This window comes from Helianthus annuus, chromosome 4 (assembly GCF_002127325.2).
Source record: "Helianthus annuus cultivar XRQ/B chromosome 4, HanXRQr2.0-SUNRISE, whole genome shotgun sequence".
Lineage (NCBI taxonomy): Eukaryota > Viridiplantae > Streptophyta > Magnoliopsida > Asterales > Asteraceae > Helianthus > Helianthus annuus.
The window spans coordinates 102,278,098-102,297,571 of record NC_035436.2 but is presented as its reverse complement, the minus strand read 5'-3'; the positions used below and the strand labels follow the sequence as shown (position 1 = coordinate 102,297,571).

The 19,474-nt window shown below is 34.5% G+C and overlaps 1 protein-coding gene across 1 annotated transcript; it reads right to left on the bottom strand.

Moving 5' to 3' along the window:
* Positions 1–4,536: 4,536 nt before the first annotated feature.
* On the bottom strand, positions 4,537–6,694 carry LOC110933470. The gene is made up of 10 exons (XM_022176691.1): positions 6,629–6,694; positions 6,214–6,481; positions 6,014–6,110; positions 5,697–5,824; positions 5,481–5,564; positions 5,393–5,402; positions 5,216–5,330; positions 5,071–5,124; positions 4,761–4,969; positions 4,537–4,678 (listed from the first exon to the last, which is right to left on the bottom strand). The coding sequence occupies exons 1-10, from the start codon at positions 6,692–6,694 to the stop codon at positions 4,537–4,539; spliced, it is 1,173 nt and encodes a 390-aa protein (XP_022032383.1).
* Between the last annotated feature and the right edge of the window lie 12,780 nt (positions 6,695–19,474).

Genomic DNA, 19,474 nt, shown 5'->3' with positions numbered 1-19,474 from the left:
CCGACATCCGAGATGTTTTCAAGCATATCTCATGTTCCCTATACTTTGACATCATTATAGAGCCTTGAAAATGGGTTAACGGGGCTTAAACGTGTCAACAATCAGCTTATAAGCATGCAGGACTGAAACTGTAAATTTTGAAAGTGTTTCTGGACAGCAGCTCGGTCGCGGGGCGTGTAAGACCTGGCTATGTCTTACGCGGGGCGCGACAGACCCTAGCTGGGCAGAAAACTTGTTTTCACTTATTTCAGATGCTGCCATGGTTTTTAAACATTGTTTTAACATACTATGGGCTTGTTTTTGTGCTCCCCTGGTATTCTAATCTATGGGCAACATGTGTATGGCCAAGATCATGCTTTGATCCTCTCAAAAACACTTGTCAAAGATCAAATGGAGCTTAAAAATCTATAAATACCCATCAATTTTTCACTCAAACTTGCTCATTCATTCCTTTTCTTCTACCTGCTCATTGGAAGCTCTCTCACTTGTTGAAGGCTCCAAATATCAGTTTTCTTTGTTCTTGATCCAAGCTTGGACCCTTTGTAAGTCTCCTTCATGCTTGGTTATGCATTTCAAGCATGAAAGTCAAACAATGTTTGACTTTCTGCTTTGACCATGATTGGTCAACACAAAGTTCGTTTGAACTTTGCAACGTGAGCGTAATCACGATGGTTATAGTCCCTTGTGACTCTACCTACTGATTACCACGTTGATTAGGCGTAGTGACGAGTCAAAGTTTCGGCCAAAATACGTATTTATGTGTATTTTGCGACGAAGCTATTTTCGGGTATCAAAACACTTTGTTTTGTTTTCTAACTTAGTTAAACATGTTTTAACATGTTTAGCTCGTCACTTTTAGTCTAGTGCTTATATAGGGTCGTAAGTAAGCGGTCTAAACAACCGCTTAGACTTTCGAACCCGACCCGTTTGGTCGATCATTAGGATCCGACCAAACATATATTGTGACCATAGTTGTATAGGGAATAACCTTCTGAGGTTATACCTTATGGTCACTTCGTTTAGTTAGTTGTATGATAGGTAGTTTATATGCCTTAGGAAAATGACCAAAATGCCCTTTTTACGCATAATTTCATTTTAAGCATATGTAACCTAAATTTTGACATATAAACTGATTTTTCAATGTTATTAGACATGTTAAGGCATATAATACTTGTCATAGGGCTAGTTAGGCGGTCCGAACGCGCTTTTGCGCGAATGACACGTTAAAGTAGCGTAAACTACCTTAACGAGTCGCAACGGGTCATAAGCACTTAGGATAGGTTCCGACTTAGTATGTAGGCTTTGTTAAACCATATCATATGAGTTCCAATACCCATTTGGTTTACGAGACCTCATTCTATCCGATCTTCCGATTTAGGTCTGGTTTATTAACGTAGTTACCTATTTAGGTACCGTTTGATTCCGTGATCCTTCGAGCGATACGTGGTTGTTATTCCAAGACTATTAAGCAATATCAAATGAGTACATAGTCCTCTCTTTTACCGCTTTCAAATATTTTGGGGTGATACACATGTGCCTACTTGTTACTTTCGTGCTTTTCGTGCTTTCATGACATATACTTGCTATGTTCATTAGTACGCATACAGTACATGAGTTCCATTATGCTTTGCTATGTATGTTTACTTAGCATGCTAGCACATTGATTTCATAAACATTTTTGTTACATATGTTTACTTAGCATATGGACGCATTGTTTTACATTACATTTCTGCTATTTATGTTTACTGAGCATGCTAGCACATTGATTTACATGACATTTCTACTTCGTATGTTGACTTAGCATACTTAGTACATGATTTTTACATAACATGCTTACATTTGGTATGACATTTGGTTTTTTTAACGGGACAAAAGTACATTCATTAACACTAATCACGTCGCTCGGTAGTATGCAGTGGTACCATAGGAATTGACAACTCCCATTCCTGGAATCCTAAGTTTGTTTGGACGTAAGGAATGACAGAATCCGATATACATAATTGATAAGCCTTTAACTTGTTAAGGGTTTGTCCGTCAGTCGCAAGGCTTGAATATATACGATCAACACTACTGATTAAATGTTCTTATCAATAAAAGCATTAGTTTTTCCAAAACATAAGTTTTGATTCAAACATTTGTTTATTCAAAAAAATTGTTTTATACATGACATTTGATTATACATTAACATATACATGTGGTTTGAGTAAACACTTTTTATTCACCATACAAAACATTGTTGTTACTTGACATTTGCTATACAAGACATGATTTACACTTGACATTTAGACATTAAACATTGTTATACATGAACATTTGATATTAGTTAAACAAGACATTTTGGTTGGTTATTGGTAAGTGATTTAAATAACGAGGCATGTGTAACATGATAAAAGCATGGTGGATACACCGCCGGTACTTCCTATATATAAGTGATTTTATGATATTACATATTTTAGCGTTATCTAAATCATTTCAACAAAGACATGATACATTTTATACAAATGACATATTTTCACAAGACATTGTTTTACAAACGACATATTTTTATCCAAACTCATTTTTACTTGGTTATTTATTTAACCGTGCATTATCTTTTATATCATCTGATTTCTTATCGATTTTCGTATGATTTATAAAAGAAAACATTTTATAAGGTTCATGACTACTTAGCATATGGACACATTGTATTACATTACATTTCTGCTATGTATGTTTACTGTTAGCACATTGATTTACATGACATTTCTACTTCGTATGTTGACTTAGCATACTTAGTACATGATTTTTACATAACATGCTTACATTTGGTATGACATTTGGTTTGTTTAACGGGACAAAAGTACATTCATTAACACTGATCATGCCGCTCGGTAGTATGTAGTGGTACCATAGGAATTGACAACTCCCATTCCTGGAATCCTAGGTTTGTTTGGACGTAAGGAATGACAGAATCCGATATACATAATTGATAAGCCTTTAACTTGTTAAGGGTTTGTCCGTCAGTCGCAAGGCTTGGATGTATACGATAAACACTACTCATTAAATGTTCTTATCAATAAAAGCATTTGTTTTCCAAAACATAACTTTTGATTCAAACATTTGTTTATTCAAAAACATTGTTTTATACATGACATTTGGTTTTACATGACATTTGATTATACATTAACATATACATGTGGTTTGAGTAAACACTTTTTATTCACCATACAAAACATTGTTGTTACTTGACATTTGCTATACAAGACATGATTTACACTTGACATTTAGACATTAAACATTGTTATACATGAACATTTGATATTAGTTAAACAAGACATTTTGGTTGGTTATTGGTAAGTGATTTAAATAACGAGGCATGTGTAACATGATAAAAGCATGGTGGATACACCGCCGGTACTTCCTATATATAAGTGATTTTATGATATTACATATTTTAGCGTTATCTAAATCATTTCGACAAAGAAATGATACATTTTATACAAATGACATATTTTCACAAGACATTGTTTTACAAACGACATATTTTATACAAACTCATTTTTCGTACGATTTATATCATCTGATTTCTTATCGATTTTCGTACGATTTATAAAAGAAAACATTTTTATAAAGTTCATGACTACTTTTTGTTAAACATTCTTTTAACCTACAAGTCATGAATCCTGCATCAACAAAACCTATGTATCTCACGGGCATTTTTATGCTGACGTACCTATTTTCACATGTGTTTCAGGTGCTTTGTTAGATGATCATGATGCAAACATAGGATCGGACAAGGGCCTTAGTGACTTAAAACTATGAAAGACAGTTTAATTCATGTTATGCTTCTTAAATTCTTAGACAATGTAAACATTTTAAATCAGTAAAACAAAACTTCAATTACCATGTGTTGTAAAACAATGATTTTGTTACTCCACTCCCCGACATTTCCGCCGCGGTTTGTTGTATTACGCAGTCGGGGTGTGACATCTTGAGTCTTGAAAAATACTCCTTGACTGCAACAAAGAGCACACTAAAATGTTGACAATTTTGGTTGAGGCACGTGTTCAACACGTTTCCCTTAAAACAGATTTCACGCCTCTATCAAAGACGATGCATCTATCTCCCAGGGTACAACAGCCAAAGCAGTCAGTACTGCCGAAGATGGCCACGCGCCCGAGGTTACACCGGATAATTGTAGTGTTTGAACTTATGGAACAAATAAAGATGTGACGGTGGTGAAATCGAATAGAGAAAACATATCTCTCTAAGTACCCAACACATGGGTCTTCAAGTCAATTTTCTTTTCAATTACTCTCCATATATTCATGTAATTTTCATGTATCTTCTCTTGTATTTTTCTAGATGTTCTTTCTCTCAGATGAGGCACATAGCCTATTATTATACAAGAGTTGAGGATGAGTGAAAAGTCTCACTTAATTAGAGACTTAATTTGAGGCATAAAGACTCAAATTAAATGACATTAAAACTCTACTTAAGAGTTTAGTCTTTAATTCACCATATGAAGAGTTTATTAATAATTATAATTTCATTAAATTATAATTCACTAAATACCCATTCACCAAATTTCCAACAAATATATCTCTTCCCAATCATTAACTTCTCTTGGCCAACCATGTTCCTCTCCATCCTAAAAGCAATATTAAATGTATTTTGAACCCTAACACGTATTTTGTATCTAAAATTACAAAAAAAAATTAATTTAAAATATAGCATTTTTTTAGATGTATTAAAATTAAAAAATATTATACTCAGCGTACCTAGGAATAATTGTTGGAGAGCAAATTTTACAGTTGGGACAGTAAAATACACCAACATCATCAGCAACAACTTCTCTATCTATATCATTCAAACCACTAACCTCTAAAGCAGGAATAACCTTCTTGCTACGCTTCGAACATGTAACATAAAACCATTCACAATCCTCCTCAACAGACCTTATAGTACCAAGAACAACAAATACAGACTCCTGCAATGAAGATATGCTTTAAGTTGTATTCGAGTACAGAAAATACTTAACACAAAGCAGGAATAACCTTCTTGCTACACTTCGAACATGCAACATAAAACCATTGAATCCTCCTCAATAGACCTTATAGTACCAAGAACAACAAATATAGACTCCTACAATGAAGATATGCTTTAAGTTGTATTCGACTACAGAAAATACTTAACACTAAGATGTCATACTTATATGTTTATTAAAAGATATTACCTTGGTAATATCCCAAATCTCTTCAGCATACTTTTTGTGGTTCTTCTTTAGGAATTCTTCACGAGAAGAATAAACAGTATGACTTGACAATGCAGCTGGTGTATCTGTGAAGAACCTTCACCATTGCTCACTTGAATAAGACTACAAAAACATAAAACAATACTTAAAAATGCTCACTTGAATGAGACTACACAAAACATAAAACAATACTTATAAACGCTAACTTGAATGACATTATAAAATGTAAAAGGACTTAAAGATTAGCCTCTTCCTGAAATTGTTATTTCCTCAACATCCACGTTGATAAACAATCGACTACCAAAAAATGCATTTTGAATATTTGGGCTGCCTACAAAGGTAAAATGAAAACATCTATTAACTTTGGCAATAGATTATTAAAAATATGCAAACAATTATAATTGTCATAATCTTTCAAAAATGCTCTACTTTTATAGATAATCATTTGATATATATAAAGTACCTTTCCAATTCTGAACTTTGGCAAATTGAAGTAGAACAATGACAACTCCATCACTTAAATAGCCTTGAAGAAATGTGGAAAACTGTTGTGCAAAATTATTCCACAAAATACAAGCAATCGTCTCTCTACTATAACCATAATAAAAGGCTATTATAAAACATAGTGGCATATACATAACTAAATCTACAACATATATGAAACATCAGTTGTAAAGATAATTTCATGAAACTAAAATAATTATCTAAACATCAAAGCACATAATTATAAAAAGGAAAATGGTATAATCAGTTAACAATACCATGGGCATAATTTGATACCTCAAGTTAAAAATCTCAAAACTTATCCCCTTGCTTTCCTTTCCAGAACGATTAAACACTTCCATCTCGATAGTAGATACGACATAACCCATTACGTCTAAAAACACAAAAACAAGAACAAAATTAACACTAACATTAACATAATAAAATGACCAAGTCTAATTAGTTAGCCTTAATGCAAAAAAAAAAAAATTACTGACCAATTGTTGATTCAACGACAACATCGCGATTTATTATATGATGAAAATCAACCAACTGAAAACCATATAAAGGTCCTTTGAAATCTTCACAGCGTTTGACATTTGTTTGATGGTAGAAGATGAGCTTATACGAATGCTTGATGATAGGGAACTTGTCATTCATCTCACCAACACCAAACTTGCTAAGAACGACTGCACTACCTTCCTCAAGCTGGTTTTCAAACACAGACATCAAAACCTTCTTTACAATCACCTGACTCTTATCACCCTAAATAAAATAAAAGATCTATTATGTAGCAGTATAAAAAAACTACAAAACATAAAGTTAAGAACTTTGTAATAATCAAAATACCTTCTCATCCATTAAAATCATGTCGATCTGATAAGCTTGCTTTCATAAACGTAATACTCGCACCTTCAACTTCCATGTATCTTTCTCAGCAGAGATTTGCCCAATATAACTAATTGCATCATTATCCATTGTTGGTAGGATGCAAGTACAATAATCGTTGAGATTTTAAGAGTAAGAAAGAGGTAAAAGAACACAGAACTTGATGATATCTGAAGATGATGATGAAGTATTTAAATAAGAGTGGATATAGGATGCATTTCTCCATAGGCCGTTTGGATTTCCAGAGAAGGATGACGTGCAAAGGAATCAGGGTTTAATTGGGGAAGAAAGTTTGGCCCAATTAATAAGCTGCAGGGATATAATTTAAGTAGGGTTATAGTTATAAAGGTTTAATTACATATTTTAATTTTATTTTTTTATTTATTGTTTAAAATTCAAATAAGAAATGACATCATGGATTTAAGAATTGACATCATCATTTAGAAATTGTTGTCGGGTGAATTTATTTATATGACTTACTAGGTTAGTTCCCCGTGTGTTACACGGGTTGAACAATTTAAACTATATAGTATAGATATTTCCTGTAAATGCAAAACAAAGACATAGACATTTACATACCATATTGACATAAATGAGTTAATATAAATGTAACCCATCAACTCGTACATATTAATTAATGTCGTAGAGTTCGATAAGACGGCTCTAGTGTTGATTGAATGAGATCAATCAGAGTCTATTTGATGCCCTTTGTACGAATTCTTATTTTTTGAATCTTTATATTTGATTCTAAACCTATTATTAATATTATTGATAATAATTTTATTATATATATCAATAATATATTTAGTCTAACATATTAATATTATTATGAATTTCGAAACTTGTTTAGCTAGGATTTAAGATTCTATTGAAGTTTTAGTTTAACAATATGTCACGGCCCCCGACCCGGTTTGACCCGTTCCAGGGGCCGCGGGACAGGAATCCCGTGGTATTTTAATTTAGGCGACAGCGGAAGTCTTTTTAAAAACAGGATCTTGTAATAATTTAAACTGCCCGTTTCATAACTTAGGGATAAATTCCCGAAATTTACAATAATGTGATTTCTCAGGGAAATCTTTATTTTCAAAACATGTTCATTTATTATTTACATTGAGCCACTTTTCTAAGCTGGGAGTGCTCCACGGCACTTTTCTTTGCTCATACCAGATCACCTGAAACATGTTTGAAAAAGGTTTTGTCAGCGGGGAAATACTGAGTGAATCATTCAGTTTACTGAAAACGACACATTTGTTATAATCTACAGTATTAAGGGGAATTACAATGTTTCTGATATCAAACCAACTACCCACAGTACTTGTCACTCGACCATCCATTGGCTAGCCCATTTGTCCAATGGTGTCTGTGACTGTGGTCAGATCACCCCTTGGCCACCCGTTTGTCCAAGTGTGACGGGAAATAAGTAATGTATACAAAACCCCACATACCGGCTGTAATTTGGTGATTACATAGACTTAATCCCTGTAATTATAACTTTGAAAATAACTTGGAGTTTTGTAAAACAGTTGACTCACAAACTGTGAGAAAAGAGTTTATAAAAGAGGAATGACTCACATTGCAGATTTACGAGCAGAGTATAAGCTTTACTGATTAGCCTTTTAACCTAATTTAAATAACAATGCATACACAAACAGGATTAGTAACTAATTCAGCAGTTACGTCAATTCACGAGATTAAACCCTCACAACTATTATCAAGCGCGATACTTAATAATTCAATGGATTCACAACGAATGACAGAGCATAGTCCGAATTCGAACAGCACTCAAACATTCAAGTTGAAATCACAATGAATAACAAAGTACAAGCTCAATTTGAGCAGCACTCGGACAATCGTTGGATAGTTATAATCGATCGGACGTTGAATCGTAATAGCGATCGAGTTATTACCCTGATTGCGGCAGCACCTCGTGATCGTGTGTGTTTAATTGTAATATAACAGCTCTAACTCGACGTACACAGAGACAATTTACGTCGTTTCAACTCCCCTGTGCAAGTCCCAAGGTCGGCTATTTATAGCCAAAATTTGGCCTTGCTTACGGACCGTAAGCCTGATCCCTTACGGTCCGTAAGGGATACCTATTTGTCCTAGACTTGCCATGCACGGGAGTAGCTTGCATGAATCAACAATTTTGGCCAATCAGAGCTAAACATCGTTTTGTTTAGATAACTATTCAACTAGGGTTTACCCCCCTCGAGTTTTAGGGGCCCTGATCCTGATTCTGATTGTTCTGAAAATTTTAGGGCTAGTGCAGAATTACTTGGGTGTCTCAATTAGGGTTCTCTTATTGACTAATTATTGTCCTAACTATTGATTTTAGTGACAGTTGTTAAATCCTCCCCACCTTAAGAAAAATCTCGTCCTCGAGATTTACTGAAATAGATGAGGGTACTTTCGCTTCATTTCTGATTCCAGTTCCCAAGTATATTCTGGTCCTCTCTTGGATTCCCATTTGACTTTTACTAGCACTAGTCGTTTGTGTTTGAGAAACTTGATTTTCCGGTCTTCTATTTGTAAAGGTTTCTCTACTAATTTCAGCTTTTCATTTACCTCTATATCTTGAAGAGGTACTACCAGGGATTCATCTGATAAACATTTCTTGAGATTGGATACATGAAACACATCATGTACTCCCGCTAATTCTTCTGGTAGTTGTAAACGATAAGCTACTGGTCCTATTCGTTGGATTACTGGGAATGGTCCAACATATCTGGGACTCAGTTTTCCTTTCTTACCGAATCGTACTACTCCTTTCCAAGGAGATACTTTTAATAGTACTTTGTCTCCGACTTGGAATTCTAACGGCTTGCGGCGATTGTCTGCATAGCTCTTCTGACGATCTCTAGTAGTCTTCAGTCTTTCCTTGATTTGTGATATCTTGTCAGTAGTTTCTTGCACAATCTCTGGACCCGATAACTGATTTTCTCCTATCTCTGCCCAACATACGGGAGTTCTGCACCTGCGTCCATATAGTGCTTCGAATGGAGCAGCTTCGATGCTCGAATGATAACTATTGTTATAGGAGAATTCAATTAATGGTAAATGGCTATCCCAATTACCACCAAAGTCAATTACACATGCTCGGAGCATGTCTTCCAGGGTTTGTATCATCCTTTCACTTTGTCCGTCCGTTTGAGGATGATATGCGGTACTTAAATTGAGTCGAGTTCCCATTGCTTCTTGGAAACTTGTCCAGAAACGGGAAGTAAAACGACTATCTCTATCCGATACAATGGAGAGTGGGACTCCATGTAAAGATACTACTTCATCTACATACAACTTGGCTAACCTTTCCATGCTAAAGGTGTAACACCCTGCTTACTAATTAACGGTTTTGTATGTAATTACCAACGATTAGATGTGTAGTTAAGACTACACATGCTATAAAAATACAGGTTTACTAAAACTTCTACAATACATAAGTTATTCTACAAAATGTGATCGAAATCGTTGTTTTAAAATTTACAACGTTACAAAGTGCGGAAGCGTGTATCTTTATCGTGTTCGGTTCTTCGTTGAGCTTGATCGTCTTCCGGCATCCCATAGTGTACCTACATTTCATAAACATGAAATACTTTAGTCTTACGGGGTTTAAATCATGTCCAAAGGAGTCCGGGAATCAATTGATTATCAAAAGAAAAACAAGGACTTGAAAATCATTTCCACCGTAAATCACGGTGACACCGTAATTTACGGTGGCTCCTGTATTCATATCCCTCTACCGTACAACAGTAGGTTACCACCGTAACCATATCAGCTCCACCGTAAATTACGGTGTCACCGTAATTTACGGTGGACCCTGCATCTAACTTTTTCAATTTGCCGAAATTTTGACCCGTTCATGTTTTTATCAAACGAAACATGTTTGTTTGATCCTTATTCTCACGGTAATTATAATTTCAATAATTTCTATCATATTAGGTTCAAGTCACGGGTTTCTTACGTATCTTAAACCCGTTTACGCTCATATGCGTAATTTGACCCGTTAAGGGTATTTAGGCATATTTTGAGCATGAAACGCTTTCATTCGTTTCTAGCGTTATTATACCACATTACTTATTATGAGCTCTTCAACCACAACTAAATTTGTGGTGAGCTCAAAGAGATGATCTATATAATCCGAGTTTTTCTCGTCGGATTGCTAATTTACGACAAAGACTCATATTGAGTCTTTTGACCCAAGATTTACCCTTTTCATTCTCTATACTTATTCAAAGTATTTGCTTGATCATATAACTTGTTTTTAAACGACTCTTAAGGTTCATTTACTCGATTTTGCTTACGAGGGCGTTTTAGACATCTTAAACCCTTTCTTTACAACAAAGGACTTTTGATGTCGCAATTGACCAAAATTCCACTGTTAGAACTAGGATCTTGTTTAAATAGACATCATGTTCTTAAAACACAATGACAATAACTTAAATCATTCAGTTTACTTAAAAGATAACCCAATGTCCATTTTAACTTGTTTAGCCCTCATTGAACTTCAAGTTCTAATGATGATTTGACCAATTATACATACCTGGCTCGAATTAGTATATTGATTCGTTTCGATACCTTGCCTTAGTAGCCGCCAAGCGATAGCGATGTACATATCCATCCGATATTTATTTCTATGATCACATAACTCAAAAATTATTAGTCAATATTTGTCAAAGGGTGATAATTTCACCTTTTGACCCGTTTGGTCTAAAGGACCATGAAACTCTGTGAGGTGGTATTTATTACCATCTTATTTATATGACTAACTTCGGTTTACACCGTATAGTCGTTCTACTTGTAAATCTTCTATTGATTTCTTTGACCCATTATAACCCAAGCTATAATGTGTCTTTCCCCAATTAAACGGTTGTTGTCCACAAATGACCAAAGTACCATTTTACCCTTATTATTTGCAGTGGTTTACATTATAAGGTAACCATTTAAAAACTCATTATCTTTTAGTCATTTCATGACTAATTTACCGCATTAGCTCCTTTTGTCCATTAAACATGATTTATGACCATTGTCTTTTGTTCCGGACCGCACTTGCCGTGTCGGAACATCATAAATTAAAACAAGACTTACTATTCACGACCTATCAAACCAATAGGTATCAAATAACTAGAATGTAAGTTTTACTTACCTTACCTCCAAATTATGCTTTTCCGTCATTCTTTCTTCGTTTGACCCGCTTTGTTCCCAAGCTTTCACCTAGCTTGTTAATCGTCAAACTATCATTGTAAATTGTAAGATGGTTAGATTAGTCATAATCATTCACGACTATTCCATCTCACTTATTTCATACGTCGAAACTACTATTCGACTTCATGATTAGTTAACTTAGCTTATTAAAGTTAACCACTTTAAATCACAAGGTTCACTACATTAAGCCTAAATCAACATTATATTTAGAACCCTTCTCACTCCATATTACGCGAAATCACCATATCATTCAAATGCGCGTTTTCGCTCTAATTTCAACACTTTAGTTTTCACTTAGGCATTTTAACAAACACCTAATGTGCATACATTTTTACACATTTGCAACTAGTTCATAACTAGTTATTTTTACCAAGATTAACATCAAAATTCACCACTATCACTTATGATCAAATACTCAAACTTGCAAATTGTTTAATTATATCCCGATTACTACTATGCATGATGATCCTAATCACAATCATATCGTCAAATTCACCATATGATTAAAACCCACTTAACCTAGTGTGGTAAATCATTCAATCATTCAATCCCTAGCATGTTATGTATGATTTTCACTTAGGGTTTTGTTCCTAAGCAAATATACATCACTAATCTAGCCATAGCTTCTCTAATCCATGCTTAATTCGCGATTAGGATGATTATCCAATTTTTACAACTTCAAGAATGTTAGAAATTCGACATACCTTACGATCCCCTTGACTTGGTGACCGTTTCTATGTGTTCAAATCCGAATTTGACCCTTGTTTGATCCTCCAATTTGAGGGTTTTGTTGAAGTTAGGGTTTGAGCTCCCATGGAGCTTTCCCCTGGTCGCATACGTATGTGTGTGTATTGATTTCTATTATTTTTTTTATAAGTGTTTTAATAAAACACTATTCTAGTTGCCTATGTTTAGTCCCTCAAGTTTAGAGATTCATATATGAAACTATAACTCATAGTTTATTATTTAATTACCCTTTACTAACTAGGTTAATTTTACCTAGTTAACTTGGTGGGTTCCGGGAGTTATAATCCGTAGTGTTTTAAGTCCCGTTAACTCGGGCTCTTATAAACTCAATTCCTTAAATCTTTGTTTCGCTTGTATTTAATATTAGGATTTCTTATTAAATCCCAAATATTTACCGGGTTATTTTTACTACTAGCGGTACTTTACCCGTCTTTTAGTATTAACGTGGGTTAATTACCAAACCCGTTTTCGGGGTGTTACAAGTCTACCCCCCTTAAAGAGGTTTCGTCCTCGAAACCTCGCTTACCTAGTTCATTGAGTTTCTAAACTCAATGCGTTTGACTTGAGTAATCTCTTAAGCATTACTCATACTTTAACCAATTGTTAGCATTACCAGAAAAATTATGGTAATGTCTTTTTGGTTACAGAACTTCTACGTATCTCCTATGACATAATGTAACTTCGAAATAACGTAGTCTCGTTATTTCCACTAGTTTAGTTAACTTAGCGATATCCATCGCTTTCATATACCATCGAATTACTTATGAATCCGTTACTTTGACCCGTTTAAAGGTCTTTTAGTGAAATCTTTCACTTTTAGCAATACTTTCTTTTGTTTTCAGATTTATTTATTCGGTTCAGTCATACCGAACCTACCGTTTACAAGCAAACCAAATTTATTTAAATGACCTTGACGAGTCTCCCTAATTAGACTTATTAGTCCAATTACTTTTTACCGCTTGCTTGGTTATAATGTGATTCTACTTCACATTACATTTCTTGACCGTGATTGTGTTACATCATGTTTAATCTATATCACATTTCATTTTCGAAAATATCACTTTTCGAATATATCGTTTTGCGCCTATCGATGTTAAGACCCATACTCTTTGATATTTGTTATTTCCAAATTCGTCTATAGTATTCATGTTTGTTAAAACGTTGTTTCTTACTAAAACTGAATTTTAGTTTAACGTTTTTCCTTTTTAACTATGTCAATTACTCATATCAAGGAAATTGACAATCCATAATTTATTCTCTTCCGTTTTCATTTTACGCGGGGAATCATAACTTGTTCCCTTGCTTTACACTATTGACCCGTAGGTTCTTTTTGGTCACGTAGACCTTAACACTGTGTTTAATCCCGTAGGTTATGATGATCCCATAGATCATCTTTTATTCTTGTCTATATTCAAATGTATATATATATATATATATAGCTTCAAGGCATCTCTTATTATGTTTGGAATCGTTTATTTTCGCTCTTGAACTTTAATTGACCTTGACCGTAGTCTAAGGTTTCATTTTTATATTCTGACTTTGTCCTTAAGTTTGACGTTTTACAAAAACGACCCGTTAAGGACATATTTGCATTTTCCGGGTTCGAGTGTAAGTACACCCCCCTCCCAATACTTGTCTAAATCATTCTACATGCTTGCGTTTTCTGGGTTCGAGTGTAAGTATTACTCCCTCCCAATGCTTGTCTAAATCATTCTACATGCTTGCGTTTTCTGGGTTCGAGTGTAAGTATCACTCCCTCCCAATACTTGTCTAAATCATTCTACATGCTTGCGTTTTCTGGTTCGAGTGTAAGTATCACTCCCTCCCAATACTTGTCTAAATCATTCTACATGCTTGCGTTTTCTGGGTTCGAGTGTAAGTACACTCTCTCCCAATACTTGTCTAAATCATTTTACTTGCTTCTTTGTCCCTTTGCTCGGGCTCATTATCCTGATGTAATACACTTCAGTCACTCGGTTGTGCGTTTACATTATTATCAAATATTTTGCTTATCTGATTCATTTGGGGTACTTTTTAATTAGTCCCATTTACTCCGCCCTTACTACATCGGATGTAAATGTGTCCGCTATAAGAAACTCGTGGTATCATATACCACTACTTACTTGGCCAGAGTAAGCGATTTAACACATGACGTACACGACCTTTTTATAGTTTTCACATCACGCCCTATGTAAGTAACGTCTCAAATTATCTCCATGTTTATGGTTTCATTTGGTAAAACTTTATTTAATTGTTAGTTAACAATTATTAGTTTTAGTCGTTTATTCCTTGAACATGTACAATGTCTCTTTTTATAAACGTTTATTCACATTCATTGATGTGATCATTGCTTTTCTCAATAGGATTTATATTGAGAATATTTACTTGGATGATCACTCTTGTCCAAGTTTCTATATAAACAAGTCTTGTTATTTATTTGTTATTCATCATTGTGAATAACACATTTCCTATTAAATTTCTCTTGGAAATCAGGTTTTCCAAGTTCTATCATATGTGTATGCAACCGTTATTACTTACGCGTTTGTTGCATATAACGACTCGTACGATTAAATTTAAAAGTGTGCACCTGGTAATGCTTGCCCTAACGGGCTTCTCTTGTCATTAGTCTTGTTCGCGGCCGTTACGCGATTTTGGTCCTTGATGAGTATGCTCTTCCTATCGTACCTCGGACCGTTCCATCATCATATCCATAATTCGTTCAACTCCCGTCATCTTCAGACGTGAGTGTCCTTCAATTACAACATTCACAAGAGTTAGTAATGTCAACTTCAATAATCGCTCGTATTATAATACAAGGCTTTTTCTACTATACGCGTCAACGCGCGTATTTTCATCAACCATATTAATCATTTTAATTAGGGTAACGTGTATCACACGATAGCCCTATGTGTTGTTTACAACACTTTAGCATGCTAAGCTATTAACATACATGTACTTACCGGATTTGCGATCAAGCCTCGAACCGAACACACCTTACTCTTTAACCATGAGCTCTGATTACCAACTTGTAACACCCTGCTTACTAATTAACGGTTTTGTATGTAATTACCAACGATTAGATGTGTAGTTAAGACTACACATGCTATAAAAATACAGGTTTACTAAAACTTTTACAATACATAAGTTATTCTACAAAATGTGATCGAAATCGTTGTTTTAAAATTTACAACGTTACAAAGTGCGGAAGCGTGTATCTTTATCGTGTTCGGTTCTTCGTTGAGCTTGATCGTCTTCCGGCATCCCATAGTGTACCTACATTTCATAAACATGAAATACTTTAGTCTTACGGGGTTTAAATCATGTCCAAAGGAGTCCGGGAATCAATTGATTATCAAAAGAAAAACAAGGACTTGAAAATCATTTCCACCGTAAATCACGGTGACACCGTAATTTACGGTGGCTCCTGTATTCATATCCCTCTACCGTACAACAGTAGGTTACCACCGTAACCATATCAGCTCCACCGTAAATTACGGTGTCACCGTAATTTACGGTGGACCCTGCATCTAACTTTTTCAATTTGCCGAAATTTTGACCCGTTCATGTTTTTATCAAACGAAACATGTTTGTTTGATCCTTATTCTCACGGTAATTATAATTTCAATAATTTCTATCATATTAGGTTCAAGTCACGGGTTTCTTACGTATCTTAAACCCGTTTACGCTCATATGCGTAATTTGACCCGTTAAGGGTATTTAGGCATATTTTGAGCATGAAACGCTTTCATTCGTTTCTAGCGTTATTATACCACATTACTTATTATGAGATCTTCAACCACAACTAAATTTGTGGTGAGCTCAAAGAGATGATCTATATAATCCGAGTTTTTCTCGTCGGATTGCTAATTTACGACAAAGACTCATATTGAGTGTTTTGACCAAAGATTTACCCTTTTCATTCTCTATACTTATTCAAAGTATTTGCTTGATCATATAACTTGTTTTTAAACGACTCTTAAGGTTCATTTACTCGATTTTGCTTACGAGGGCGTTTTAGACATCTTAAACCCTTTCTTTACAACAAAGGACTTTTGATGTCGCAATTGACCAAAATTCCACTGTTAGAACTAGGATCTTGTTTAAATAGACATCATGTTCTTAAAACACAATGACAATAACTTAAATCATTCAGTTTACTTAAAAGATAACCCAATGTCCATTTTAACTTGTTTAGCCTTCATTGAACTTCAAGTTCTAATGATGATTTGACCAATTATACATACCTGGCTCGAATTAGTATATTGATTCGTTTCGATACCTTGCCTTAGTAGCCGCCAAGCGATAGCGATGTACATATCCATCTGATATTTATTTCTATGATCACATAACTCAACAATTATTAGTCAATATTTGTCAAAGGGTGATAATTTCACCTTTTGACCCGTTTGGTCTAAAGGACCATGAAACTCTGTGAGGTGGTATTTATTACCATCTTATTTATATGACTAACTTCGGTTTACACCGTATAGTCGTTCTACTTGTAAATCTTCTATTGATTTCTTTGACCCATTATAACCCAAGCTATAATGTGTCTTTCCCCAATTAAACGTATGTTGTCCACAAATGACCAAAGTACCATTTTACCCTTATTATTTGCAATGGTTTACATTATAAGGTAACCATTTAAAAACTCATTATCTTTTAGTCATTTCATGACTAATTTACCGCATTAGCTCCTTTTGTCCATTAAACATGATTTATGACCATTGTCTTTTGTTCCGGACCGCACTTGCCGTGTCGGAACATCATAAATTAAAACAAGACTTACTATTCACGACCTATCAAACCAATAGGTATCAAATAACTAGAATGTAAGTTTTACTTACCTTACCTCCAAATTATGCTTTTCCGTCATTTTTTCTTCGTTTGACCCGCTTTGTTCCCAAGCTTTCACCTAGCTTGTTAATCGTCAAACTATCATTGTAAATTGTAAGATGGTTAGATTAGTCATAATCATTCACGACTATTCCATCTCACTTATTTCATACGTCGAAACTACTATTCGACTTCATGATTAGTTAACTTAGCTTATTAAAGTTAACCACTTTAAATCACAAGGTTCACTACATTAAGCCTAAATCAACATTATATTTAGAACCCTTCTCACTCCATATTACGCGAAATCACCATATCATTCAAATGCGCGTTTTCGCTCTAATTTCAACACTTTAGTTTTCACTTAGGCATTTTAACAAACACCTAATGTGCATACATTTTTACACATTTGCAACTAGTTCATAACTAGTTATTTTTACCAAGATTAACATCAAAATTCACCACTATCACTTATGATCAAATACTCAAACTTGCAAATTGTTTAATTATATCCCTATTACTACCATGCATGATGATCCTAATCACAATCATATCGTCAAATTCACCATATGATTAAAACCCACTTAACCTAGTGTGGTAAATCATTCAATCATTCAATCCCTAGCATGTTATGTATGATTTTCACTTAGGGTTTTGTTCCTAAGCAAATATACATCACTAATCTAGCCATAGCTTCTCTAATCCATGCTTAATTCGCGATTAGAATGATTATCCAATTTTTACAACTTCAAGAATGTTAGAAATTCGACATACCTTACGATCCCCTTGACTTGGTGACCGTTTCTATGTGTTCAAATCCGAATTTGACCCTTGTTTGATCCTCCAATTTGAGGGTTTTGTTGAAGTTAGGGTTTGAGCTCCCATGGAGCTTTCCCCTGGTCGCATACGTATGTGTGTGTATTGATTTCTATTATTTTTTTATAAGTGTTTTAATAAAACACTATTCTAGTTGCCCATGTTTTGTCCCTCAAGTTTAGAGATTCATATATGAAACTATAACTCATAGTTTATTATTTAATTACCCTTTACTAACTAGGTTAATTTTACCTAGTTAACTTGGTGGGTTCCGGGAGTTATAATCCGTAGTGTTTTAAGTCCCGTTAACTCGGGCTCTTATAAACTCAATTCCTTAAATCTTTGTTTCGCTTGTATTTAATATTAGGATTTCATATTAAATCCCAAATATTTACCGGGTTATTTTTACTACTAGCGGTACTTTACCCGTCTTTTAGTATTAACGTGGGTTAATTACCAAACGCGTTTTCGGGGTGTTACAAAAGGTTTCCTTCATTGGTAGAAAATGAGCTGATTTGGTTAATCGATCCACAATTACCCAAATAGCATCATTACCTTTTCTGGTTTTGGGTAACTTAGTAACAAAATCCATTGTTATGAGTTCCCATTTCCATACAGGCATTTCTAACTGTTGTAGTAGTCCAGAAGGTTTCTGATGTTCGGCTTTAACTTGTGAACAGGTTAGACACTTAGATACGTATTCGGCTATATCCTTTTTCATTCCTATCCACCAAAAATTATTTCTTAAATCCTGGTACATCTTATTATTTCCTGGATGTACAGTATACCTAGATTTATGAGATTCTTCTAAAATCTTATTTCTTAATTCTCCTTGCTTAGGTACCCAAATTCGTTTCTTGTGGAATCTCCAAATTCCATCGTTTCCTTGTTCTAATTCCTTTAGGTAACCTTTCATTCCTTCGGCATCGTCTTTGATTGCCGTTCCCTGAATCTTCTTCAATTGCTCCATTAAATCTAATTGTAGATTTAACCTAAGAGCACGGACTCGCTTTTGCTTTTCATGATATTTACGACTTAAGGCGTCTGCGACTACGTTTGCCTTCCCTTCGTGATATTGAATATCACAGTCGTAATCACTTAAGATTTCCATCCACCTTCTTTGCCTCATATTTAACTCTTTTTACCCAAATATATACCTTAAACTCTTATGGTCCGTATAGATAGTAAACTTACTTCCACACAGATAATGTCTCCAAATTTTAAGAGCAAAAATTATAGCTCCTAGTTCTAGGTCATGAGTCGTATAAT